The sequence below is a fragment of the Octodon degus genome, unplaced genomic scaffold, assembly GCF_000260255.1.
Source record: "Octodon degus isolate 3935 unplaced genomic scaffold, OctDeg1.0 scaffold00076, whole genome shotgun sequence".
NCBI lineage: Eukaryota > Metazoa > Chordata > Mammalia > Rodentia > Octodontidae > Octodon > Octodon degus.
In genome coordinates, this window is record NW_004524652.1 from 5,347,630 (window position 1) to 5,374,109 (window position 26,480).

The 26,480-nt window shown below is 60.7% G+C and overlaps 1 protein-coding gene across 10 annotated transcripts in view; it reads left to right on the plus strand.

Annotated features, from left to right (window-relative positions):
• Positions 1 to 26,480, plus strand: part of Ncor2 (nuclear receptor corepressor 2) — a 125,117-nt gene that overhangs the window by 25,619 nt on the left and 73,018 nt on the right. For 8 of the 10 annotated variants that reach the window (XM_023720546.1, XM_023720543.1, XM_023720538.1 and 5 more), the window contains exons 3-6: positions 12,598 to 12,810; positions 17,613 to 17,740; positions 18,761 to 18,938; positions 23,015 to 23,194. In XM_023720546.1, coding sequence (XP_023576314.1) covers positions 12,706 to 12,810; positions 17,613 to 17,740; positions 18,761 to 18,938; positions 23,015 to 23,194 — 591 coding nt within the window. In that variant the 5' untranslated portion in view covers positions 12,598 to 12,705. Of the gene's footprint in view, positions 1 to 43; positions 418 to 699; positions 712 to 12,597; positions 12,811 to 17,612; positions 17,741 to 18,760; positions 18,939 to 23,014; positions 23,195 to 26,480 lie in introns of those variants that run through there. The other 2 variants (XM_023720539.1, XM_023720540.1) reach the window with 2 other exon arrangements.

Here is a 26,480-nt window from a genome sequence, read left to right on the forward strand (position 1 = left end):
CTTATGTAATTCCCTGTGTTTATAGGCCCAGAGTGCAGCAGTGAGCGCCGTGGAGGCCGCGTCTGGGTGGTGGTGGCCTGCGGTGGGCTCTGGCAGCCCCGCACGTTGTCCCCAGTGGGCCTTGGCCTGCCGTGCTTTCGGGGGACCGCTGGGCCGGAAGCTGGGGGGGACCAACCCAGCCGCCTCTCCTGCAGCACCTCCCGAACCGGGGAGCCCAAGTCTCGCGGGAAGGGAGCGGCCTCCGTGTGTGCTGTGCTGTGCAGTGCAGTGCCGGCCCGGCAGGATGGGCCGGGCACGGGGTGCAGGGGGCAACCCCCAGGCCATCGGGCGTGTCCGCTGACCGCCGCACCCCCTTTGTGTGCAGAGTTCCGTCAAGTTGTCTGTGGCCAAGGCCAGCAAAGGCCACGCGTGTGCTTGGTAAGAGAAGTTGTGGGCTCCGTGGTGGGCAGGGATGCTGCGGCCCTGTCCCTGGGCCTGGGGGAGGTAACCACAGGCGGGGGGCTGTGGCTTGTGGGGTGTGGGCTGGGGACACCACACAGGGGTCCCTGCAGTTCCCTGCATGGAGCCCCCATCCTGTCTTGGCTGTGGTGGCCTGGGCCAGTTCTGGGGCCCCGTGGATGCGGGCCAGCCAGACTGTGGGCCTGGATGGTCACTGGGCAGGGTGGCTGTGTGGCTGGCCCCACGCTCGCGGAACAATGGCTGGGGTGTCTGGTCTAATCGGACAAAGTTGTTGAAGTCCAGAAAGAGCGCTGGGGTGGGGACTTGTCATGTGGTATCCCCAGGCTGGCCGGGCCGGGGTGGGCTGTGCCTGGGAGGCCAGGTGCAGTGCTGTGACCCGGCCCCGCGCCCGGCTCCCCGCCGAGGTGGCTCTTGGCTCCATGCCTCCGTCTGGTTTCAAATCAGTGCCACCGGCCCAGGCTTGCCCGGGGCCTTGGCAGGGGAGCCGGAGCAATGCTGGAAAGTTGGCGGAGCTCCCTGCGCTCACAAGGAGCCCTCAGTTGTGAGCTGGGGACGAGGGAGGGACTTGTCCCAAGGCCTGGGTGCGCCAGGTGGGAGGGCGGCTGGCTGCAGGGGACCTGAACCGTCCTGGCCGGACGTGGGTGGGGTGGGGCTTCCCAGTGGCCTTGGTTCTCTCCCTCACCTCGGTTTCCCAGTGTGTGAAGTGGGGCAGTAGTGAGGGCCATGCATGATGGCAATAGCGGATGGAAAGGAGGCGTGGATGTGGGTTGGACTTAGGCAGACTGGCCGGCAGTGCACCCTCTTCTGCCTGGGCATGCAGCTTCCTGTCTCAGCCTTAGTTTTCCCATCTGGCAGATGGACGTGCGGTGGTCCCCACGCCGTAGTTTGTGTGGCTTAGGGAGCCAATGAACAGGCCTGGGAGTGCAGGGTAGGCGCCATCAGCACTTGCAGGGGCCAGGGTTTGACACCCCTGTCTGGCCTGCAGTGATGTGTTGTGGAACTGTCGTGGTCAGGCCTGTGGCAGGCTTAGGTGCGGCTTGGGAACCAAGCGGAGCCCTGGGATGGGGGGGTTCTCAGATAAGCTCGGGTTTGAGTTCTGGCCTGGTCTCCATCCCTGCCTTCTTCACACAGGGGCTCCCATGTTCCAGGTGTGTTCTCATGGGGTGCCGTCCCCTGCAGGGCCTGGCATTGCCGTGGAGGCAGGGCCTGCCTCTTGCCGAGTGGCAGTCTTCCTGGGCTTGCACAGGACACGGAATGCTTATTGGTGGCTGTCCGAAGTCTCCTCTCCTAGGCCAGCAGGAGCTAGCGGGGGGTGCTCCAAGTGGCCTTGGTGTCCCTGGGGGCAGGGTGGGGCTATGTATGCTGCCCCTACCCGGGCCTCAGCATTTGATTTCCCTGCCCACTGAGGAACCCCCTGAGTGGATGTGGCCACAGGGAACGAGTGGTCCATGGGGCCTGCACACGTGTTATGAATGGACGTGTGTATTGGCGTGTGTGGCTTGTGCGTGCACACACGCACGCTTGCGTGCACACTGTGTTCCTTTCCTTGTTCTGAGCTGATACTAAACTCCAGTTCCCCTAGAGAGGGTGACTGGGCAGAGGGATGTGGGACCTCAGGATGTCACTGTGTTCTTAGCTAATGGTGTTTATAGATACAGTTTCCTCAAAATAAAGGATTCTAAAAGCAGAGCTCTGGCTGCTGGGCCCAGCGGTGTCCTTGGGGGTACTGTGTGACCCCGCTTTGCGAGGGGGAGGCCAAGCTGGCTACCCTGGACAGAGAGGCTGAACAGCAGCCAGGAGTCTGTGTCCTCACCGGGTCCATCCTTGTCGCACACCTGTGCCTCTTTCCCCACCCCTGGGCTGGTGCTGGGGGCAGCGGGAGTCCTTGGGTGGTCTGTGAGCAGTCGTGCGGGATCTGCCTCATGGCGTGGAGAGCAGGAGGCTCTGTCGCCTGTCTCACACCTGGGCTCACTGGGGAGAGCACCGAGGGGCAAGGTACCCAGGCCTTTCCAGGCTCTCACCTGAGACCTACACCCTGCTTCAGGACCTTGCACTTGCCTCCCTCCTCTTGGATGCCAGCCTGGGCCTCTGCCTAGTGCTGCTTCCCAGCCCCTTGCCTGAGGGAGACTTGAAGCTTCACTCGCCTTCTCTGTCCCCTTCCTGTCCCGAGTGTGAGTCCCAGTCACCCTTGTCTGGCAGCTTCTAAGCAGCAGGTGTGGTGCCAGCAAACTGTGCCCAGCAGGTGATCCCCAGTTCCCCCATTGCAGGGGCTCGGATCCCATGCAAGCACAGAGCACCTGCCTCTGTGGCTGCTTGGCCACCCTCTGACCCTGGAACTCAGGTCTTGGACATGACCTCTGTGCCCAGGATGCGGCTACCTGGTCCCTGCGGTGTTCCTGGCCCGCAGCTGGGCAGAAGGCAGGCAGCAGTGGGGTAGTGGGGCCTCTGCACCCATCACCCCTGGTTCTCTTCCCAGGCTGAGGGCCCCTCTCTGGGCCTGAGCCCAGCACGGTGAAGCTGGCTGGCAGGCAGAGCCGCCCCTCCTTCCCCCCTATTTGCATGACAATCAGTCTTTTGTCTCAGGCCTGCCCCTTCCCAGCTGAGCTCAGTCCCTCTGTGGCTTCATAATGGGCCCTCTGTGGCCCCAGCTGGGTGGGCGGCTGTGTGGGCCGGGCCACGGCTGGCAGGAACTAGAGAAGTGGCATGCAGGGCCTCTGGGGTCAAGTGTGATCTCCTGGACAGCCCCATGGGACACAGGCACCGAGCGCCTGGCCAAGTCCTGGCCCTGGCTCTTGGGGTTCCGGGTCCCCTCCTCACATCTGAGCCTGTGACATGAGTGAGTCACTGGCGGGCTGGCCTCTCCCAGAGGCGCAGCCGTGAGAATCCCGCTTGTTGCCCAGAGGAGGCCGGGGCCTAGCAGCTGCCAGCCTGTCAGGACCACTTGGTGAGAGGGTGCCCTTGTCCTGGGGACTGCTGTGGGGGTGTGTGGCTGAGCGGTGGGCCCTGAGGGCAGGAGCACACGTCCTCGGCCAGGCTGGGCAGAGGCAGCAGCGCCTGCAGGAAGCATCTGTGCAGAGGCAGTCGGAGGGGAGCGCACCCGGGTCCCCCGTGGGCCCTGTCTGGGTCCGTGACCCACGTCCCCAGGAGGGATGAGGGGAGATGGAAGAGAGCCTGTGAAGTGAAGGTCAGGGACAAGAGTGATGGCCACCACAGGTGAGGGAGGCGGGAGATCAGGGCGTGGGTGGAGCCCAGTCCTGCCCCACTGTCACCCTTGCTGTCACACACTTCCGGCCTCCAGAGCCCAGAGAATAAATTTCTGTTGTCTGAAGCCACCTGCTTAGTGGTCATTTTCAGGGCAGCCCTGGGAAGCGGATGTGACTTGTGACCCTGGCCTCTGGAGGTGGGGACTGGTGCTCCAAGGTCCCAGGATGATGTCACATGACCCACGGCCTCCCAGAACGTGTTGCTTAGGCTGTGCCTCTCCTGCCCTGCTCTGGGGGACACCCCTCTCCTCACATGCCCTCTTCTGCCAGATGTTAGTCACAGAGAAAGAAACTCAGGCAGGCCCAGAGAAGGTCGGTTGGCTGGCAGAGGCCGCGCAGCTCCGGGAGCTGTGTGATGGGCTCATGGGAAATTGGAGCCCTGCCAGGGCTGGGGCCAGCGCCTGATGCTGGGGACCCCCGGCACCCAGAGCTGGGCTGGGTGATGCGGCAGGAGGTCATGGAGACATTGTCCCACAGGGATGTTTGCTGCCCCAACAGTTGATGCCTGTGGGTGCTGGGCTCAAGGTGGGAAACAGGACTCTCCGGGAAACAAACTGCCGAGCTGCTCCTGCTTGGGTGACAAGTCCTGTCCTCCAGTCTGAGCCAGGAAGCTGGGGGCCCCCAGGGGCATGGTGGGCAAGGCTGCTTGCCCTGTGTGTGGATAGCCCAGGCACCCGAGATAGCACACCTGCGCTGCAGCCGGACAGGTGTCCCTTTTGGAGCACTGGATCAGGATGTTCCTCCAGAAGCCCAGGCGGCTCTGGTTACTGTGTGGGCTGTGGGCGGGGTGTGCAGGCCTCGAGGTGACCCAGATCCCTGCCAGCTGTGTCTCCGTTAGAGCCACTGTTGGTGCCAGATTGGCACCCAAGAAATCCTGTTATTTTGCAACCAGGAGGCGCAAGATCTAGCTCTGGCAGCCCCAGGCAGCTTAGCAGCAGAGTTCTGGGGGAGGCTGCTTTTCTAGGTCTCTGGTGGCAACTGGTAGACTTCCTGTTTCTCCTTCACTTGTGAACACAAAGGCTTCCCTGACTGAAAATGGCTTCAGGCACGGCTGGACCTGGGTGCTCCCCAGGCACAGCTACAGCTCAGTGGCCCGGGAAGGGAAGCTTCTCTTGGTGTTCTGGATTAAACCACAGGCAGCATTCCGTCCGCCCAGCTTGGGAATTGCTTCCCCACCCAAGCCAGCCACTGCAGCCAGTGTGGTCTGGACTGGGGACACTGACCAGACCTTGGGGCCAAGGTCAGCCTCCTGGAGACACCGCACTTGAGCTGGGGATGCAGGAAGGGAAAAGGGAAATTGGGGTGTTGGGCGGGGGGGGGTAGCAGCTGTCACCCCATCCACATCTCGAAGATGAGGCTGGGCTGGGATGCCTACATGGCCCTGCCCTATGTGGCCAGCTCATCCTGTTCCAGTGGGATGCCAGGTGCTGCTGACGGTGCCCCCTGCAGCCCTGTCTCATGGTGGCTTTTGGTGACCCCTTGTCCTAAGCCCCTGCTGCCAGACCAGTGGGTAGGGTAGGGTTTGTAGTCTGCAGCTTTTAGAGATGCAGAAGAGGTCTCCAAACCGGACTTTCTGGCTTTGCCTGGGGCTGTAGGCCTGTAGGGTCTGGCAGTGGGCCTGCGCCCGCTGTGCCGTGGGCCCTGTCCTTTCTCCCTGGGTCCTCTTACCCCGCTTGCCTGGGGCCTGGGCTCCAGGAGGAGCCTGATCTCCCTGTGTTTGTACCCTCTGCTCTCTGAGCCTTCCGGTCTGGCGCCTCTGCTGTGATCCAGGTGCAGGTGGATTTCCAGCCCAGCTGCAGCTGCCTGGAGCCCTGGAGCCCATTTATCGCCCGGCTCTGGGCCACAGGGCTATCTGATGGCTCCGCTGTCAGCTGCGTATCAGTCTGTGATACGGACCTTGGAGCACTGGCTTGGCCGCTGCAAGACAAGTCCTCCCCCTTGTCCGAAGATCAGGTCTGGGTGGGCGCTGGGTCCCTCTGGCCTGGCTGGGTGGGAGGGTCCAGCCTGGGGGTATGTGTAGCCAGCGGCCCCCTTTGGGGTGGACATCACATCGCCACAGCAGGTGGCTATTCTTAGCCATAAGAACATTTGTCCTGGTTCACATGTGCTTGGCGTCCCCCGAGATCTGCCCTGGAATACGTGGATCGACCCTGTAAATTCCTCAGAAAGCCGCCCGGGGCCGCAGGGAGGGCCCGTTTCCGGCAGCTGTGTGGCGAGTGCAGATTGCGCTTGGGAACAGAGACCCAGACAGTGGTTGGGCTCTGGGCCTGTCTGAACGCAGCCGACCGGTGGTACTAAGGTGGGAAGGCCGCCTGGAGGCCTCGGTCCTCAGAGCCCTGCAGAAGGGTCAGGTCTGGCGCTCTTGACAGACTTCGCCCTGAGCTACATCCCCAACCCCCTTTTAAAGAAGTTGTCAATAAAAGTTTGAGACAGGATCTTGCTGAGTTGCCCAGGCTGGGCCCAAACTTGGGATCCTACCTCAGCCTCCTGAGTCACTGGGGTTACAGGTGTGGGCCCCACACCCATCGGACACTGTTCACCTTTCTCTGAGGTCAGTGGCTCCCTCACCTCACCTAAGCGAAACTCTACAGTTCGTCCTCCCAAGTAACTCAGCGCGGAGGTGGGGACCGTTTCCTCCTCGGTTGTTGCTGCCTTCCGGTGCAGACGTTGGAATGGGGAAGACCAGCCCCATCCCGGAGAAAGCCCAGGCCCCGGCTGCCTCCCCGCCCCTGCCCCACAGCCCTGGGCCATATGTCTGGCCCTGCCTCCCCTCCCGCTGCCCTGCCCTTGCATGCTGGTGGCCAGCTGGAGGGGCCCGGCTAATGGAAAGCGCAGCCTCGGGAAGAGCAGCTCTTGTCTGGGGTGGAAGGGGGATGGGGGCGGCCCTGGGGCGACCCAGGGTCCCTTGCTCTCACTTCCTTTTAAAATGAAATGGAAAGAGCACTGCGGGGGTGGGGGGTGATTGGAGCAGGCCAGAGGGAGTAGCCAGCTGGCTCAGGCCCAGGGCTCACAGATGCGCAGATTAACTCCGGACCTTAGCTGCTCTGGGCGGGTGGTGGTGGGGCCGGCACCTCCCTTGCACTGGGTGGAGGCGTCCCAGCCTGGCTGTGTTGCCCCTGGCCAGGGCGGTGTCTTGGAGCCTTGGGTGCTGACCTGCTGAACTGGGCTACTGTGTCTGGTGTGGGAATCAGAGCCACCTGACGTCCCTTGTGTCTCAGGCGGGGCCGGGGACTCCGTTCAGGGTGAGGAGCTGAGTGCACAGCTAGCCGCCCCCAGGCCCTTCTGGGGTGGTAGGCAGCGCAGGTGCTGCGGGCTGGCACAGGCATGCTGTCTCCAGCAAGGAAGGCTGTGGCCTTGGGGATCTGAGGAGCTGCGAGGCGTCCTTGCTCCAGGGGCACACTGGAGCATCCTGGGCTCCGTGCCTGTGCCCAGGGCATGGTGCTCACCTGGTGGTTTAACCCCAGGGCACTGGTGCTTGCCCCTCTCCTGTTAACCAGCTGCGGGCCAGCTCTGCTGTGACGCCAGCGCCGCTCCGGGGGCCAGGGGCTGCAGGGCTTTGAGCTCAGTACGTTTGCCATCACAGGGCCTTATGCAGGCAGAAACCCTCCCTTGGTGTGCTGCACCTGGTTCCTTGCAGTCGGCGTCCTGCTTTTGTGGCCTTTCTAAGGCTCCTCTGGCTGGCTGAGTAGTATTCCTCGGTGCCAGGGAGCTCTGTGTCCTCCAGCTGTGGGTGACGTGTGCTGTGGATGTGTTGCCCCGGCTTTGGTTCTGCTGGTGCTCAGCCCCTCAGGGTGCCCACCTGGAGTGCGGGTGCTGCCCCGGGGGCCGCTGTTCCCAGGCCTTCTTGGAGTGGAGTGTGCGTGAGCTAAGTGCATGACGCTGGCTTTGAGGACAGAAGGCGGGGTCTCCTTGGAGCCCTGTGGGCTGGGACTGGGCAGTAGCTGTGTGGGCGTGGTGTAGGGGCCAGAGGATGAGGGGGCTTTTGGCTTGGGGGGTGCAGTTGAAGCAGTGGGAGCAGAAATGACCCAGAAAGTGGAACAAGGTGGGATCTGTGCATCCATCCGCCCATTTTCCTTCTTTCTGTCGTCCATCTACCCATCCACCCATAATCTGTCACCCAGCCACCTTGCCTTCCGTGGGTTCATCTGACCACCCACCCTCCACCCACTCACTCACTCACTCACTCACTCACTCACTCACTCTCCTTTCCTCTCTTCCATCCATCCCTCCTTCTGATCCATCCATCTCCCCCCTACTCATCCACCCATTCGTTGTCCATTCACTTCATCCATCATCTCTGTCCTCCTTCCTGCCATCCACATCTACTCCTCTGCCCTTCCGTTCTCAGCTACCCGTGTATTTGTCTGTATGTCCGTCAGGCCATATGTCCTCCCCAGTGTTCACCCACCTGCCTACCCGCCTCCCGTTCTCCCTCCCGTCCGTCCATCTTCTACCCCCCGTCTGTTCTTTCCTGCAGCCGTTCACTCTCACCCTCCTCTCATGCACGTGTCCCTCAGCCCTCCAGGCCCTGGCGGGTGGTCAGACACCTGCTGCCCTGGGCCCCAGTAAGCAGGGCTCCTGCTGTGCCTCAGTGCCCTCTCGGTTGGGGCTCTGGTGCCCACATGCAGCAGGAGAGGGCTGAGCTGGGGCAGAAGCCCGTCTGTGGTCAGCTTTGTCTTCCTGGCGCCCCTGTGAGCACGGACAGGGTGTGCGCCTGTGGCTGTTCCGTAAGCTAGGCTCTGAGCCTGAGGACCCAGGTCCTCCTGGGAGCTGGCACCGCCGGGCTGGGGGCCAACTTCCTTGGGGGCCAGTGGCTTCCTGCAGTGGCATCTGTCCCAGGTCTGCCCGGGTGAGTGGTGGGTGCCGTTCCCCTGGGGCCCAGGCCACTGTTACTAAGCTGTAGAGCCCTCCCACCATGCCCTCTGAGGCTGTGCCCACTGTTGTCAGCCACACCCAGGTGAGGGGAGCTTTTATGGTAGACTCACGCAGCCCTGATGCACGAAGCCACGCGTGGCCCCAGACCTGTTCATCACAGAGGCCACTCAAGTCCTTGCAGCCCCGTGCCCCTGGCCAGGTGCTGCCCCCATCCTGTCGCCCCACACCTTAAGCCTTTGCACGACTGTGTCTTCTCCCAGTGACATCTAGTGGCATTCCATGAGGTCACTGCAAGTGCTATGCCAGTTTCTAGCCGTCTCCAGGTCTGTTTCTCCATGGCACTGCCATCTTTGGGCACTTGGAACCTTTCCTGTGCTACGTGGCCAGAGGTCCACTCCTCAGGGTGGGGACTTGGGCGCTGTTACCCGCTCTGCCATTTCACTGTGGGTCATTTAGGCACAAGGTCACCAGGGCGAGGTGCGCAGCCTCTCCAGATTTTAGGGTCACCCGAGGGCTGGGCTCTGGGATGGTCTAGGGTTGGCCTTCGAGTGCTTGACTTGATCCCGAGCTTCGCAGCCCTCCAGAAAGCGAAGGGGAGACATGGCTCTTGCCTCCCCTCTACCACCAGGCTGTCTTGGATTTGTTCTGTTTATCGGGCCAGGCCCCTGGGATGGGGCACCTACCCAGGTGGAGCAGGCCTCCTCTGCCCCTGGCCCCTGGGGACCGGCTGGGTTCACCAGAGTTTGCCCTTCTTGGAAATGGAGTCTTGCAGATGTCCTCAGCTAAGATGGGGCCATTGGACCGAAGAGGGCCTGCACCCAGTAGGACCATCCTTAGGCGAGGACGTGGAGGACACAGCATGTGACAGCCATGTGGTAGCACAGGCTGGGGCTGTGGCAGTGTGGCTCTGTGCCAGCAGTTGAGGTCTTGGGGCTGGAAAGGGCAGGAGCCCTGGACCCATCCGGTGGTGCCCGCCAGTGCCCTGCTATCAGGTCACTTCAGGTCAGGTCCTGTGTGGTCCCGCCATCTCCTTGGGGACCAGCAGGCCTGGCTCCTACCCCTGGTGCTATGTCTGTGGGGCCAGGCCAGCTTGCCATATCCTGCCGGGACCCTGAGCACATGAGGGTGACTCCCTTCTGCCCGGGCCACCCTGCCTTAGGCCCGTGTTGGGGCATCAGTTCCCTGGGGGTTTCCCGAGGTGCAGCACAGTTCAGTAGCCCACCCTGTGCACGTGTGCCCCAGGGCACCTCAGTTCCAGGGTTACTTTCCAAGTCTGTGGCCTGCCTTCCTGAGGGATGTCAGAAAGACAGCACCCCAGCTCAGTCCCCACAGGGGCTGGCATGGGTGTCCTCCACCTGCTGTGACGGGGGTGGGGGAGTGGGGAGGCGGGGGAAGCAGGCCTTGCTGGCCCCGACCTGTGCCTGTGGGCGCCGCACTCTCGGCAGTGTGGGCTGTAGTGTCCTCTCCGGCCAGTGCTGCGCAAGGCCCGTGGCCTCTCCTCCCTGGCCTTCGCGCTATTTGGCCACGTCCCTTCTCTGTCCCGCGATCAGATCTGTCCAGGGCCGTCCTGGCTTGAGTGCTGCAGTAGCCACCCTGTCTCTGGCTCACTCTTGCTCCCCACAGGCCCTGCCGTGAGACACTAGCCCTCAAGCGTCTCCTGTGGCTACCCATTGCCCCGGCACAAGATCCACCCCTAGCCTGGCCTGGGCACTCGGGGGCCTCCTGCCTGCCAAGCGTCGCCCAACCCAGCGTGCTGTCCCTCCCCACTTCCCTGCCTCTCTCATCCGTGTTCTGGAACTTGTTCCTGATAGTCCCTATCTTTCCCTGTCCTTCTGCGGTCACTGATGTTGCCATCTGTCCCTTGTACACCCCGGGGTGCCTGGCTCTGAGCCCCCACCCTCATCACTGAGCCCACCTGGGAGGGGACACCAGCCTTCAGTGAGGCCGACCAGGTGGGCAGCCAGGTGACCAGGTCACTAGGATCCCTGAGCCCCCCGCAGTCCCTGGTGCTGTCTGGCCCTGTCTTTAGGGAGCTTAGCCAGATTCCCCCTGGTTGTTTTCCAGGCCCTCCCTACACTCTGCCTTGTGTGGCATCTGTCCCTGATTCTGCCCAATCAGCTACCGTAATGAATTTTAGACTGAAAATTCTGAAGAGCTGCTGGACTCTTTCTTAAAGGTTGAGGTTGAGGGGCCGGGTAGATAGCTCAGAATAAGAACCTGAGTTCAATCCCTGTTTCCTAAAAAAAAAAAAAAAAAAAAATCTGGGCCCTGGGAGATAGCCTAGCAGAATAAGTGCTTGCCTGGCAAGTGCAGGGTCCCAAGTTTAATACCCGGTACCGCAAAAAAAAAAAAAAAAAAAAAGTTGAGGTCAGCAGAGCTGGAGATTGAGTTGGCTCAGCGCCTGGCGAGGAGCCATGGGGTAGCCAGAGTCCCCAGCTTTGGGACCCTGCATGTGTGTGTGGACACGGGCTGGGGCTGGCGGGGTGACTCTTGGGAAGACTTGGCTGATCAGGCCTTTGTGAGAGGAGGCTCAGGGCATGGGGGTGCCCCTCCACGGGGGGCATCTCTGTTGTGCCCTGAGACATGAGGTCAGGCTGGGCTCTCAGGAACTGGCTTGCCCAGGGCCGCTGGCCGGGGGATGGCACGGGGAGGGAGCTCCGTCCCTTGTTTGTACAGTTTTGCGTATGCCCTGTTGCTGTGGCCGGGTGGACAGTGTGTGTTGTGTGACCCTGAAGTCCTCCACCATCAGCGTTTGAAGTCCCACCTGCTGGTGACACCTGCCCCTGCTGACTTCCCATGCGTGTCGTTCCTGGGCTTCTGCAGCCCTGGGAGCTCCAGGCTTCCTTTCTCCAGCTCCCAGTACTGCTAGACACACCTGGTTCCAGGTCTTCCTGCGAGTCCAGGACTGACTCTCATTGGCTGGAATTGGGTCACAAGCACATCCATCAGCCAATCACTAGCTCTAGGGAAGCAGGGATCTGATTGGCCAGGCCTGGATCACAGGACTAATCCTGGAGCTTGGGAAGCAAAGTGAGGACCACAGTGGTCACAGGTGGGTTGGGAGCGGGATGCAGCCAGAGCCTCTGACAGGTGTCTTATAGCAGGGTTACTATCCCTCCTCTGTGGTGGCTGCAGTGATCTTAATTTTTTTCTGCACTGTAGACTGCCAAGGGGCAGGTCACCAGGGTCCTCACGACCTTGGAGGGCTCCAGGGTGGGGCAGGGTGGTCAGAATGGGTGTAGTGAGCCAGGCAGCTGTCCCGGTCCCCCCCCCCCCCCCCACATCCCGACCGCTTGTGATGCAGTCCCAGCCCGACCACCTCCAGATGCTGGTGCTGCAGCTCTGGGGGAAAGGGCTGGATTGGGCAGCCCTGGGTATCTGCTGGTTCTGGGGCAGCAGAGCCAGGAAGGGAGAAGGCCACGGGCCCTCCTCAGATCTGCAGGTGAAGCTGCCTTGTCAGGCCCATGCCAGTCTCCAGTGTGGCTGCAGCAGCCCCTGTGGGGACAGCACCACTGCCTCTTGACCTGCGCTCTGTGTCCCCTGACTACATATATGCCTCTGTCACACTCACGTCATCCCATCCCCCATCATAGCATGGTGGGCTGGGGGCTTTGTTGGGGTCATTCTGTGTGTGAACTGCGGCCTGCCGGAGCCAACCTGGCCACTACCACAGGCGCTTGTGTGCGTCTCCCTCTGGTGACCTCTGGGTCCGCGCCGGCAGCTGTGAGCTGAGCTGTCACTGCCAGGAACTTTTGGAGAACTTTGCCCCTGAGCCATGGAAAGTCCCAGAGGCTGGGAGAGAGGCTGCCCAGTGTGGCAGTAGGGACAGGGACGTGGACGCAGCCTCAGCGCTTGGGTCCTGGGGCTGCTGGGGCCAGCTCTGCCCTGGTCGTACTCTTTGGCTCCCCGATGCTCTGTGGCTGCTCCTGGTTCCCTGTGCCAGCGGGTGAGGGGCCAGGGTGAGTGACTGTGGGTCTCACCTCTCGCTGTCTCTCTGCAGATGCCTGTGACGTGTGGCTCTTGAGTGGATGACTGGGGCCTCCTGCTGACGCTTGGTGCTGACCAAGAGCACGGCTTGGGCCCAGAGCCCACCCGGACCCCCACTGCCATGTCGGGATCCACGCAGCCTGTGGCACAGACCTGGAGGGCCACCGAGCCCCGATACCCGCCCCATGGCATCTCCTACCCGATGCAGATAGCCCGGCCCCACACGGTAAGGCACTCCCGTGTGTGTGATACCACCCATTCCTTCTGAGCCAGGCTGGCGTGGCCATGGCACAAGGTGCTGCTTGGCAGGTGGCGTCCTCGATCCTGGGTATTTGGTAGAATTCCTGAGTCCTGTTTTAAAACTGGGAAGGTGAGCTGGGTGTTCGTGGTGCACACCTGTGATCCCAGCTACTCTGGAGGCTGGGAAGGAGGGTGGTGAGCTGCAGCCTGGGCAGTTTAGCAGTCTGGCGAGAGCTGGGCCGCTGCAGGCTAGGGCGGACTGAGCTGGGCAGAGCCCTGTTGTTTGCTCAGCCCCTCGCCCGCACCCTCCCCTGCCTTCCACAGGCCCCCTGCTGTCATCCTGCCTCCCTCTGTGCTGTGTGCCTTGCGGGAGTAGAGGCCCAGGCTCCTCCACTCGCTGCTTCTGGTCCCACTGCACAGCTTGCTGCTGGGCATGTGTCCTCGCTGCTCAGTGAGGGGTGTGAGGCCGGGTGGGTACAGCTGGCCGGCGCTGACTGCTCTGCGTGTCTCCTTGTTCTGCTGCAATCCTCCCTGGGGCTGGGAAGGCATTTCCATCACGGGCGTGGTTATGTGGCCTCCACAGTTTGGAGCCCTGAGATGCCCTTCCAAGTTGCTGCCGTGCATGGACGTGTTCCAGTCACTGGCTGGAGACTCCCCTTGGTTTAGATCATGGGAGCTGTACGTGGCAGCCTGCTCCCCCATCAACCCATTCTGCAGGCAAGGAGGCTGAGGCAGGGAAGTTCCCTGACCAGCCTCGGGTCAAGGCATGGTTGAGGCAGTCACCCTAGGCCCTGGGTCTCAGTGTCTCTGTTTATTGAGCATCTTTATGCAGTCAGGGCTGAGGAAAGTGCTGTCATGGACTTCCTTGTCACCTTTGTCACACCCATATGGCCAACAAGTGCTTTGCCAGTCAGGCCCCTGCTGCCGGCCAGCGTGGCTGTCTGTGCGTTCTGTGTGCAGTGATCGTGGTCTCGTGAGGGCCACGGCTCTGACCCCAGGTGCCTAAGGCAGTGCCTGGCGCGGTGCCTGCCTGCGGTGCTGTCATATGACTTGTCACTGTTATGGCAGTCTGCTGCCTCCCAGCCGACCCTCTTTGCTCCCGCCCTTCAAAGCCTCTTGTCTGGGCTCAGCCTCGGGGAGCCCTGGGTTCTGTGGCCCCTGCCCTTTGCCCTGCTGTGCCCTCAGCCAGGCGCTTAGGGTCACCACCTCCTCCCACTCTCCTGTTGGCTCTGTCGGTGACGCAGGATGTTTGTGGGCAGTGGCAGGGGCATGTGCATCCTTTCTCAGGAGCCCTGTCACCTGACCCCTGACCCCTGTGACCTCCCTGCTTTCCTGGGACAGCCTGTGATGCAGGAGCCGGAGCTCCCCAGATGTGTGCCTAGGCCTCACTCCTCCCTGTGGTTGGGGTAGACGAGCTTTGGGTCTCTGATGGAAAAGGGGAAACTGAGGCACAGCCTAAGGGCACAATTTCTCAGGGGTGAAGTACTGGTGGGGTTCAGATCACCCCACAGGACTCCAACAAGGAGTCTGAGGCTGCTCCCAGGAGCCCTGTTCGTGGTTCCACCCCTAAAAGTGAGTTCCTGTTATGGTCCTAAGTCATGGTTCTTTTCCAACTTGCTGAGCGACACCACTCTGCCCTATTAATGGGGAGAGGCTGCCTCAGTTTCCCCTCTCCCCCTTCTGGCTCTTTGCTGTGGTTGTGCTGTGCCTGGTGTGGCTGGGAGATGAATGGGGGGTGCCAACCGGACCTGGGCCGTGCGACTGGAGAGCTCTCCCTGCCTCAGCCTCCCTTGGCTTGCTGCAGACCCCACCTGTCCAGCTGCAGACCCTGCCTGGGCTCTGTTTTCTCCACCCCACAGAGCGAGACCCCAAGTCTTTCCCTGGGTTGAGAGCTCAGTAACAAAGCACCCCTGATTCTAGGCATGGTGGTGCCTGCCTGTAATCGCAGCACCTGAGAGGCTGAGGCAGGAGGATCCTCAGGAGTTCAAGACCAGTCTAGGCTGTGTACAGTGAGTTCAAGTTTAGCCTGGATTACACAATGAGACCCTGTTTCAAAAAAAAACCAAAAAGCCCCCAGTTTTATTTTCCTGGAGCCCAGTGTGTACCCTCCTCCTGTGTCTCTGTGGCTCGGACATCCCTGTTCTGCCTCCTACCTGTGTCTCCAGGACCCCTGAACTCTCCCCACCCGCTCCTGGATGGTGCTGATTAGACACTGTCCAGAGTGGCGACACAGAGTTGAGACCCCTGCATCCCCCTCCCTGCCTGGTGGCCTCAGGAAGTCGCTTCACCCCTGTGTTCGTGGCTCCGACCTTCCTCAGTGCCATCCTACCTACTGGACAAGAGGGCTTGGCTTCTGTGTCACCGGAGCCAGAACAGTCCCCAGATTGTGAGAGTGGGCAGGTGACGTGGTTGGGGAAGTGGCCGTCGCTGTTCTGATCCTAACTGACATCTGTTGTCCTCAGAGTAGTGTAGCCTGGAGTGTCCTCCCTGTCCTGCCCCGAGGGACTGGCATGGCGTGTCCCTGGCACTGGGCAGGCCCCGCCCCTGCAGTGTCTGAGGCTTTCCCGGGCAGTGCCTATTCCCCAGGGCATCGCTGCGGTTGCCTAGATGGACATGGCCCTGTGCCAGCGGCACTCGGCGCCGCCTTGGCCTTGGGCCTGGTGCTGACTCTGGAGGAAGGACCCGCCCGGCTGATTCCCACGTCACTGGTGACACGGGCCTGCTGCAGATGCCAGCGCCGGTGCGGGCCGCCCTACGGCCTCGTGTGCTAGCCGCGCAAGGTGCCGTTGCTCACAGAGCAGCTCTGTGGGGCTCCTGCTTCTGTGCCCTCGTGGGGTATCACTGCCCAGGCCCCACCCAAGCCCTAGGTGGAGACCCTGTGCAGGGCCCCTCCTGACGGGGAGCCCAAGGCCAGAGCCTGTGGTGGCCTCCCACACCCTGTGCCAGGCCACGCACCGCCCATGCCTCTTGGTGCCTCCCTCAGCTGGCAGCAGTCAGACTGCCTGCCCGTCGCTGCTTTGCCCATTTTGCTTTCTCCGGGAGAGCCGGCCGGCGGGGAGAGCGTCGCTGCTGGCTGCTGGCAGTCGGCACGGCCTGCTGCTTTCTTCTCGCGCCTCCGCCACTGTCGTGGAGGAGCTTTGCCTGGCAGCCTGGCGCATCCCTGCTGTGTCCCCTGCTACTGCACCCATGCCTTGTGCCGGACGCCATGGGGCTCAGCCTGTGGCGGCGCCCAGAACACCAGAAGCACAGGCAAGGCTCTGCCACCTGTGCTCGTGCCCAGTTCACAGCCAAGGACGCTGAGGTCTGAGAATGGGGACCAGCGGGTGCCTCCTGAGGTCCACCTCCACCACACATGTTCCGCTGGATCTGAAACAAATCTATTCTCTCTGCTCCTACCTGGTGTCAACTTGGTTCTCTTTCCTCTTAAATAAAAAGCCAGACAACAAAAGAATGGCAAGATTTTTACAGAAAATTGGGAAAATTATAGCTCTGAAAAACAAAACCCTGAGCAGCAAAACATCAGGAAGCTGTCCCAAGAGGAAACTTGAGTCATCTGCCTTCCCACCTTCCTGCAGCCCTGCCAGTGTCAGACATCACTAATTGCTTGCCCCACACAGCAGAACCCAGTGTTCCAGGCAGACAGAACTAATCAATTGGTGCTGGTACACCGAGGAAGCCAGTGTTTATGTTCTTGTTGGGAGGCTTTTTTTTTAATAAAAGTATCGTCTCCAATCTTCAAAAACCTAAAACTAGAGGTTGTGTTCGACTGAGCTGTTCTCCCTTCTGGGTGTATTCCCAAAGGAGCTGAAAGCATCATGATGCCACAGTGGCACATGCACACCCATGTTGACAGTGGCACCGTTTTTATTAGCTGAATCTTGGCAACAGCTCCGATGCCCATCTGTTGATGAGTAGATACAGAAGATGGGAAGATGTGGTTTCCTTATACAGTGGCACATCATGGAGAATAAACTAAGTGGGTGCACCGTGGGACCACGCTCGTGAGTGAAATGAGCCGCCGCATGCGCGTTCAAAGACCGCACCGCATCTCCGTTGTGAGAAACCGGAAGAGTAAATAAGGCCCAAAACGTGTGCTACGTGTTTGGAAATGGGAAGAAAATGTTCAAATGAGAATGGGAACAAGGGAGAGGGAGGGAGAAAGGAGGGAGGGGAAAAGTAAACAAAATGAGACCAGAAGGAGGAGCGGCTGGGGGGGGCAGTGGCGAGCGTGTCGCATGCGGGTGCAGATGCCGTGACGGACAGGCACTGGGTGTATCCAGGATGTGCCGATAAGACAAGATGTAACCCCCCAAAATAAAGTAAAATACCATGGAAAAATAAAAACTGGAACATTTTCTCCACACTGGTCAGGGCCGCCCACTTGTCCAGCTGCGAAGGGAGGAGCTTGGGTGCGTGAGACCCTCGTCAGGGCCATCTCAGTGGGCGGCAGAGCTCACACTGTGTCACTGTGGCTCGGTGGCCCGCGCTCGCCCAAGGTGTGCGAGGCCCTGGTCCCAGCTGCAGAGCCCAGGTGCAGAAGGCCCTGGCGGAGCGATGCGGTCCTTCGCAGGCCTGGTGGGATTCTTGCTGTGGCCCTGCCAGAGCAGCCTCGTCCTGGCGTGGTGGAGCGGCCGGCAGCGAGGCTGAGGGCAGGGACAGGTGCTGCGCTGGTAAAGCCAGTGCTCCCTAGCCGGGCCGGTGGCTCCCAAACTACGCACTCTGTTCGGAACTCAGTCCCTCGTAGGGAAGGTTCCTCTGAGCCTGCTCTCACGCCTGCTTCCCCCCCAGGACGTGGGGCTGCTCGAGTACCAGCACCACCCTCGGGACTACACCTCTCACCTGTCACCCGGCTCAATCATCCAGCCCCAGCGGCGGAGGCCCTCGCTGCTGTCCGAGTTCCAGCCGGGGAATGAACGGTAAGGTGGCCACGGCAGTGTCCTCGGCATGTGGGGAAAGGGAGGCTGAGGGGGTGGTGCACACAGGCCCTCCTCACTCCCACTGTCCTTCCTCCAGCTAGCCGGGAGCACGCTGCCACCTGCCCTGGGCCCCAACAGCCTTGCTCCCTCATCTAAGCCAGAGAAGGTTGAGCAGAAACGTGGAGGATGACCTGTACTGGGGACAGCGGAGGTGTGGGACGTGTGCTGGCCAGCTTTTTGTGGCTGGGACATAGCATCCAACAAGCGCAGCTCAGGGGAAGAGGGGGACATCTGGTTTGCAGTCTTGGGAGGCTTAGACCGCGGTGTCTGTCTCCAAGGCCGGAGCATTGCTGAGGCCGGGGGCCAGGCTCCCAGAAAGAGCTGATGTTTTAGTCCTGACATGGGAAAAGGCCTTGGGGCAGGGATGTGGTGGCCGGGAGTGGGGCCAGAGGGCTGTTGAGGGCGGAGTGTTGGAGTTGTGCTCAGAGCATCCCACGTTCTGGAGTGGACTGGAGCTTGGGGTGTAGAGGCCCCTCTGGTGCAGCAGGGTGTGTCAGGCAGGGCCCTGCCCTTTCCAGGCCAGCTGACAGGAGAGCAAGCAGGTTGGGTGCGATGAGCCTGGATGTACTCATCAGGGCTGCTGGCTGAACCGAGAAGGCACCAGGCCCGGTCTCACAGCGTGAGAAAGCATGGTGATCAGCTAGTGATGTCTGGCTGGGCAGTGGGCAGGACATGGTGTCTGTCACTTGACTGTCTTTGAAGATGCAAGAGGTCTGGTGGGGCAGAGGCTGGCCTTCTTCCTGCCCTTGAGGCTGCTTCTGGGATCCCACTGTCCCTGTGGGTGCTTCCTGCTAGCTCTGGCATGATGACACCTTCTTGTCCCTGCCCTTGGCGCCCATCACCCCTCCTGAAGTCAGCTATTTGGGGCCCTGGTGGTGCTGGTGGAGGACAACTGGGGGTCCCAGGTCTCAAGACCATTTCTCCCTGTGTGACACCACTGTGTGCCCGGCCCCTCTGCAGGTCCCAGGAACTGCATCTGAGGCCCGAGTCCCACTCCTACCTGCCTGAGCTGGGCAAGGCCGACCTAGAGTTCATGGAGAGCAAGCGGCCACGCCTGGAGCTGATGCCTGACCCTCTGCTGCGCCCATCGCCCCTGCTGGCTGCGGGACAGCCCTGTGCTTCCGAGGACCTCACTAAGGTGGGAGCAGGGAGCGGGAGTGGGGAGTGGGGTCCCTTAGACAGAAGCAGAGCATAGGGCGGAGCATGGGTGGGTGTGGCCTGGCATCGAGAGGTGGTGCAGGCTGAGCTCCCCTGGGGGCAGCTGGGGTCTGATGGACATGTGCGGCCCTGGGTCTCTGCTCACGTGTGCCGTGTTGGGGCTGGGTCGCTGCTTGGATGGGACTGGGCCCTGGTGGCTCCTTAAGCCTTGCATAGAGGCCAGTGCTGGTCCCTGGGCTCTGGCCCCAAAAGTGTATGGTGCTGGAGGGTGGGAGGCGCAGTGGTGTCCTGCAAGGAGGAGGGATGGCGTCCTGCTGCCTGCACCTGGCTCTGCTCCTGGGTGCTGGAGGTCCCGGGCCTATGCTGAGTCCAAGCCTGGCTCTTGGCCTCCCATTTTGCTGCTCAGGGCCCTTCTCTCCTCGCACCCTGCGCAATCTGTCCTGGGATCCCACACGTCTGCTTTTCACACACTCCCTGCGCTAGTCACTGCCTTCCGTCTGGTCTCAGTGGTCCTGGGCCCCCGACCTTGCTTTCCTGGACCATGGCAGTAGCTTTCTGTCCACCTCCTTGCTCCTGCCTTTCCTTGATCCTCTATAAAGCATGGGTAGCCCTGCCCCCTCCGCCACAGGCCACTGCAAGAGGGGGGTCAGCATCCTCCCAGAGAGACCTTTTTTTTTTTTTTTTAAACATATTTAGTACAGGGTCTCGGGGTCTCACTATGTAGATCGGACTTGTGGTGATGCTTCTATTTTCAGCCTCCCAAGCACTGGGATTACAGGCGTGCATACCATCACCACCAGTCTCAATCGCTAGCTCAGCTCGCCCTGGGGGCGGGGCGAGCACAGCAGGCCAGGGATTGAACCCCCAGCCCCTGGGCCCCTGCATCTGCCTAAGCAGGCACTTTAATCCAGTGAACTATTGGCCAACCGGAGAGAGACTCTTCGAGAGAGACTCCTTACGCCTCCTCAAGCCCTGGGTGCCTGCTGCTCAGGCCATTCCTGGCTGTGCTCCCTGGTGGGACAGTCACCCTTCCCGCAGTGGGCACACTTTCCTGCCCACCTCACCAAGTGGCTAAGGCCTGCCACCTGTCACCTCCACACACTGTCCCTGCATGCTGGCTGGTGGTGGGGATGCTGCCGGGGGCCCAGGCCCTGGACTCTAACTGCTGTCCCAGAAGGGAGAACTGGGACCTAGGAGTGTAGGTAAATGAAGCATGTGGTTTGGGGCTGGATGTCCCTGCTGCCAGCTCTCCCCCCAGAGTGGCCGAGCCCTGGTCTGTGGCTCAAGGCATCTGTTCCACAGCCATGCTGTGTGTCTTCTGCTGCCTTTCTCCTCCCTCTCAGCTCTCGTCCCCTTGGCTTGCTCCTGTGTCTCTCCGCCAATGTCTCCTCCTGTGTCTGCCGCCTCTGCCCTTCTCTGTCCTGCCACTCCCCTGGGGTTGCCAGGATGGGCGCTATTACTGCTTCAGCCTGTGCCAATGTGAGGCTGAGACGCTCCTGTCCCAAGCTTGCACAACCCTCCCGGGTTGGTGGCATGCTAGGGGATCTTAAAGTCACCTGCAGTGCCACCTCTGAAAGTCCCTGAATGGCAGCCCCTGCCTCATTGGCAGAAGCACAGGCTTGGGGTCCAGGGTTCTTGGCTTTGGGTAGAGCATGATCCAGGTGATGTGATGTCGCCGGGACCCCATCTCTGCCCTTCACTGGCTGTGCTGAGGCCCACCCTCGTGGTGGGAGTGGGCCTGGTGTGCTAACCTGTCGGCAGCTTGTGACCCAAGGTTTCCTCCTCCAAGTTTTGAGGCCTGCGGAAATAGAGCTCTTTTCTGCCACACCCCAGGGGGCTTTTGTGGCTTTAATTTTGGGTAACGACTTTTTGTCTTATTCATAGCCATCAGTAGCCATCAGTGTTGCACTTCAGGTTTTTTTTTTTAATTTTATCTGGTACAAGGTCTCGCTACACAGCTTGGAATCGTAGTGATCGCAGCTTGGAATCGTAGTGATCGTTCTATCTCTCCAGTGCTGGGATTACATGCATGCGCCACCATGCCCGGTTTCAAGGCCCCCACAGTGTGCTTGGGGTTTCAGGGCTGGCACCGCATGCCATACTTGGGATTGAACCCAAGTCCTTGTGCTTGCCAGGGAAGTGCTTAGAACGCTGTGCTGTCTCCCCAGCCCTGCTCAGAAATTTTGTCACAGGGCATCCAACCTGGAAACTGGCATCTGACCACAGCTTAGTGATGGGTATCCGTAACAGAAGGGCCAGCAGTCGGGGCACTGGTGGCAGGGAATGCTCTCCCTACTGCACAGTGAGGGTCCTGTGGCCTAGAAGTGCCTGAGTGGAGTCGGGCCCTGGGCCATTCAGGGTGCTGCGGCGAGCCCCTCCCATCTGGTGCCAACCTGTCCCCGTGACCTGGGAGGAGGAGTTGCAGTACATGGGGACTCGCCCCTTGCCACTGTCCCTGCCTGGCTGCCGCCCTGCCTAGGTCCCCAGGGACGTTGGCTCCTCAGGGGTGCATGCTGCCTGGCTGCTGTTTCAGTGTTGTTTGGGGGGGCCTGGCCCCTGTGTCTGTGCTCCATCCCTTTCCACAGTGGCCAGTGTTCTGTCAGGAACCTTGTTCTGTCAGGGCTTTGATTGGTGAGGGCCTGGGGAGCGAACCAGGTCTGGTGCTTTTCTGGTGTTGGCTGGTAACAGCCCCTGGCTGGCCCGGGTAAGAGATGCTGCTTCTGAGAGCCACGCTGGGTTGGGCAAGCGGTTTGCTCGAGATTTGGGGTGCCTGGCCCTGAAGCCCTCATCCTCATCCCCTGTTCATCTCCACTGGCCTTGGGCAAGAACCAGAAAGGGGTGTGGGCCTGCCCTGCCTGCCCTGCCCAGGGTGACCCAGCTCCAGGGACAGTGCTCCCTGCTATCTTCTGTTGTGAGGACCCTGAGACATTCCTTGGAGGGTCCCGTATGGCAGGAGACCTGGGCATCTGCTGTGTCCCTGTCTCAGATGGCCACAGGGGATGGAGGCCAACCAGGCGGGTCCCAGGGCCCGGGTGCCAGGCTGGGGAAGCCCTGCTGTGCGCTGCAGCCATCTGGGAAGAAAGCCCCTTTGTGTCCTGTCCTGGGGGCAGCTGCGCAGCCAGCCAGGGCGCAGCCTGGCTCTGTCCGACCCCTAGGCCAGCAGCTGCCCCCTTAGCCTTGTGCCCGGGTGGGAATGGCATGGCCTTGCCACTGTGCCGAGCCAGGCGTGGGCAACACATCCTCACCTCGGTTGAGGGAGCTTACCTGTGTGACTCCCAGGCACCGGGGAGGTGGTGCCGTCACTGTGCCCAGAGAGAAAGGGGTGGCTGAAGCGGGCAGCCAGTGTCTGCATGGGCCCACAGGGCTGTGACTGGGGCCTGGGCTGTATGCCAGCCTCCTCCCCCCAGATCCCTGTGCAGCTTGGCCCAGCAGGGGATACAGGGACATCCTTGAATAATCACCCTCGTTTGAGCACCTTGGGAGGCTGAGGCGGGAGTATCACAAGATTGAGCCGAGCCTGGGGGCAGTTTGTGGCTTAGTGAGACCCCTGCCGGAAATAAAAGCATAAAGAAAAGGTGAAGGTGCTGGATTTATTCCCAGGTAGCAGACAGAAATTATAAATAAAAAAATTAAGGGTGAAAGAGAAAGTAGTCGTCTCAGTGTTCTTGTGGGCCTCGTGGCTCCTGGCCCTCTCCTGGCCCCTCAGGGCTGTCTTGTGTGCAGCCCCTCTGATGGCTTGTGCCACCTCGGGTCCTGGAACTTGCTCAGGTGGACTGCATGTCAGGAAGGTCTCTCTGGAGGCTGGGCCTGTGAGAGGTGACATTCCCATTCTGGGGGGTGTGGGCTCCCAGAAGGATGTGGAAGTTGGGGTATGCAGAGGGCAGGCATGTGCTGCCTGGAAAGATGCTGGAGCAGGGGTGGGGGTGGGGAGGGCCTTGGGGTGACCGGGCAGGGCGGGGACTGTCCCACACAGGAGCTGCGCTGAGGGTCAGGCCAAAGCCGGGGTATGCCAGGCACCCTGGCTGACCAAGTGTCCCCTGTCCCCTGTCCCCTCAGGACCGCAGCCTGGCGGGCAAGCTGGAGCCTGTGTCGCCGCCCAGCCCCCCACATGCGGATGCCGAGCTAGAGCTAGTGCCCCCGCGGCTGTCCAAGGAGGAACTAATCCAGAATATGGACCGTGTGGACCGCGAGATCACCATGGTGGAGCAGCAGATCTCCAAGCTGAAGAAGAAGCAGGTGTGGTGGGCTCAGAGGTGGGGACCAGCTCCTCCAAGTCACCAGTGGTGCTAACCGTGAGGTGACACTGGGAACGGGGGTCACAGATGCACAGACACCCCTCGATCGGGGCGAGTGGGCTTGCGTGCCTATGTGACATTCATGAGGCCAGGGTGTGAGCTGAGCACACCCCCCCGGCACAGCCCCCGCCCGAGCTGTCCCCAGTGCAGTGACCACCTGAGCCTCCAGCACAGGAGACCTGCCAAAGGCCACTGTGTGGTCAGCTGGGCACGCATGCCTGTGATGCTGGCACTCGGGAGGCCGAGGCGGGAGGGTTGTCTCGAGCTAGAGGCCAGCCTGGGCTGCAGAGTGAGTTCAGTCTGAACTGCATAGCAAGACCCTGTCTCAGAAACAGAAAAACGAAAAGAAAGAAAGGAGAACAACTTAAATGTAGTCTGTAGGGCCGGAGAGACAGCTCAGTGGGCCGAGTGCCTGCTTAGGCAAGCTCAGGGACTGAGCTTCGATCTCAGCACCATGTGTTGCGCCGGCCCTGTGCACCAGCTGAGCTGAGCTGGCCCCTGAAACTTTGGTAGCGCACACCTGTGATCCCAGCGCTGGGGAGGCTGAAAACAGGAGGATCGCTGTGAGTCCGAGCTGCACAGTGAGACCCTGTACCAAATGCAAAATAAATAAAATAAAATAAAATAAAATAAATGCGAATTGTATAGTTTCCTTCAGGGAACTCAATTTTGGGGAGCCTTTGTCTCCTGGTGTGTAGGGCGTGTGTGACATCTTTCCAGGGTTTTAATGAGGAATTGAGATCCTCAGATTGGAAACAAAAATCCCAGTGTCACAGTTGAAACCAAACAAAGCCGTGTAAGGAACATGTCTTTGCATGCGTTTTTTTTTTTTTTTTTTTTTTTTTTTTTTTTTTTTGAGACAAAGGTCTCGTTTTGCAGCCCAGGCTAGCCTTGAACTCAGGGATCCTACTGTTTTGGCTTTGTGAGGAGCTCAGACTAAAGGCGTGTGCCACCGTGCCTGGCTGTGATGATGATAATACTCATTTATAGCTTCTTCAGTACAAAATTAGTTGATGATCTGACTTTGCCACTTTGCCCAGCGCTGCTGGGATTCCCTCCCTGGCATCTTTGGGTCTCTGCTCCAGTGGCCTCCTGCAGAGAGGATGTCTTGGTCGTTACAGGAGCTATGTCCCTAGTCAGCCACTGTCCCCTGGGCTAAGCTGGTGGAGCTACACCTGGCCTGTGGCAGTGTTTATGAAGTTTTATTGGCACTTGGCCTCTCCTTGCTCCTTGTGTACATGGTGTGTGCGGCCATCCAGCAGAGACCATATGGCCACGAAGCCGGGGCCTTTGCAGGAACTCCGCTGACGTGCTAGATCTGTCACCCATTTGGCTGAGTCACTGTGTGTCCTGCTTTGTGCCCCAGCAGTATGTGGATGAGGGGAGGGCAGCGGCCCGTCCTCTCGCACAAAGGAGGAGGGTAGCACACATGGCCCCAGGCAGAGCTGGCGGGCAGATGGGTGTTGAGGGCACGCGGGGCAAAGCTGGCCCAGCAGCAGCCGTAGACCTCGGTGGCAGGGGGCTTTCCAGGATGGTGGCTCACATGTCCCAAGAGAGGCCAGGCATGGATTGGAGTCATCCGGCCCCCTAGTGCTCTGCTTCCCCAGGCCTGGCGTGCAGGTAGCACCCCAAGGGAGGGGTGCCCCACTGGGAGAGTAGAGTGTCTCCTGTACTCTGCTGCCGGTGCTTGGAACTAAAGTTCCCAAGTAGAGCATTGGTCTTCAGAGTGTAGGATTTGGTGGGGTTTTGGCCTGTTGAAGGTGCCATGCAGTGCCCTGTGGGAAGCACCAGGCTGTCCGCAGTCTCTGCTGTCCCTCCCAGACCCTAGCTGCTCTCGGTCCCCTGTCGTCTGGTGGGGGGGTCACACAGGTGGCCCCTGTACCTGTTCTTCCTTGGCAGAAATCCAACTGGGACTGTCTGCACCGAGACAGTGTGAGGACTTTGTCCCTCCCTGCCGTCCTTGTCTGTGGTGTTGGGGATGGAAGCCGGGTCTCTGCCTTCCAGGCCAGCACTGCCCTCCTTGTGGCTGAGGGACATCCCATGGTGGGATGCTGTTTATCCACCCACCTCTGCATAGACGAGGCACCGCTTCCGCCCTGTGGCTGCTGGTGCTGGAATCACACGTTCTCAGTGTGTGTTTGGATGACGTGCTGCGCTCTCGGGTGTGGACAGGGAATTGCTGGGCCACACGGAGCTCCACGCCGAGGAATTTCCAGGCTCTCTTCCATTGCGGTTGCCCCATTTTTACAGCCTCCCAGCGACGTCTGACGGCTCCAGCTTTTCCACATTCTTGCCCAATGCCTGTTATTTTCTTTTTAAACAAAGTTCTGGTCCCAGCTGCTGTGGCGGCTGCTCGGCTCTTTGGTGGCCGACTTGGTGAGCAGTCTGCCTCCTGCCCTCCTCTGGGGGAGGGGCGCCTTTCCTCCCTCCTGGGTTCACAGAAGGAGACCCAGGGCCCAGAGCAGCAGTGAGGGGTGCAGTGAGGTCTGTGTTCCCGTGGAGTGGAGCGCAGCGCAGCGGTCCTCTTGGCGGGCTCTCCATACAGGAGGCCCCTTCCTGCACACTCGGCTGTGCTACTCGGTTCCTGCCCTTTGCCCCAGGGGAGCCTGCAGAGGCGACTGCAGCCCCCACGAGGGGTCGCTGTGGGGCTGAGACAGTCCTGCGCTGGACTAGCTCCTCTTGGCTGCCTTTTGAGGCTCATAATGCTCTGTCCCTGTTACGCCCAGCGTGTGTGCGCCTTGCAGGCAGGTAGAACTGTGTTCTGCTGTCACTTCCGTGTGGCCCCGGACCGGTGCCTCTGTTCTCCGGTCTTGGCTTTCTCTTTTGGTACAAAGCAGATGGCTGCATGGGGAATGTCCTGTCTGAGGTGTTTAAGGAAGGGTGCCCAGGGTGGAGATGGCAGGGTGGATGGTGGTGGTAGTGACGGCAGGGATGGTGACGGCAGTCTCGAGGACAGGCAGCGTTGTCCGTGGGGCTGAGCCTGTGCTGCTGGGGGTACGCGTTGGCATTAGCTCCTTCGGCCGTCACCAGGGTAAAGGCCTTCATGGCCCACACTTCCAGGTGAGGGAGAGGGGCTCGGGAAACTCGGCAACTTCCCAAGGCAGCACAGTGAGTGAGGATGATTGGGGGTCCCACGTCTGCAGCCCTTCCCCATACCATGGCACTTGTGGGCATTGCAGTGGACGAGAGTGGCCTGCCTCCTGTGTCCTGGCCCAGTGTCCTGCACA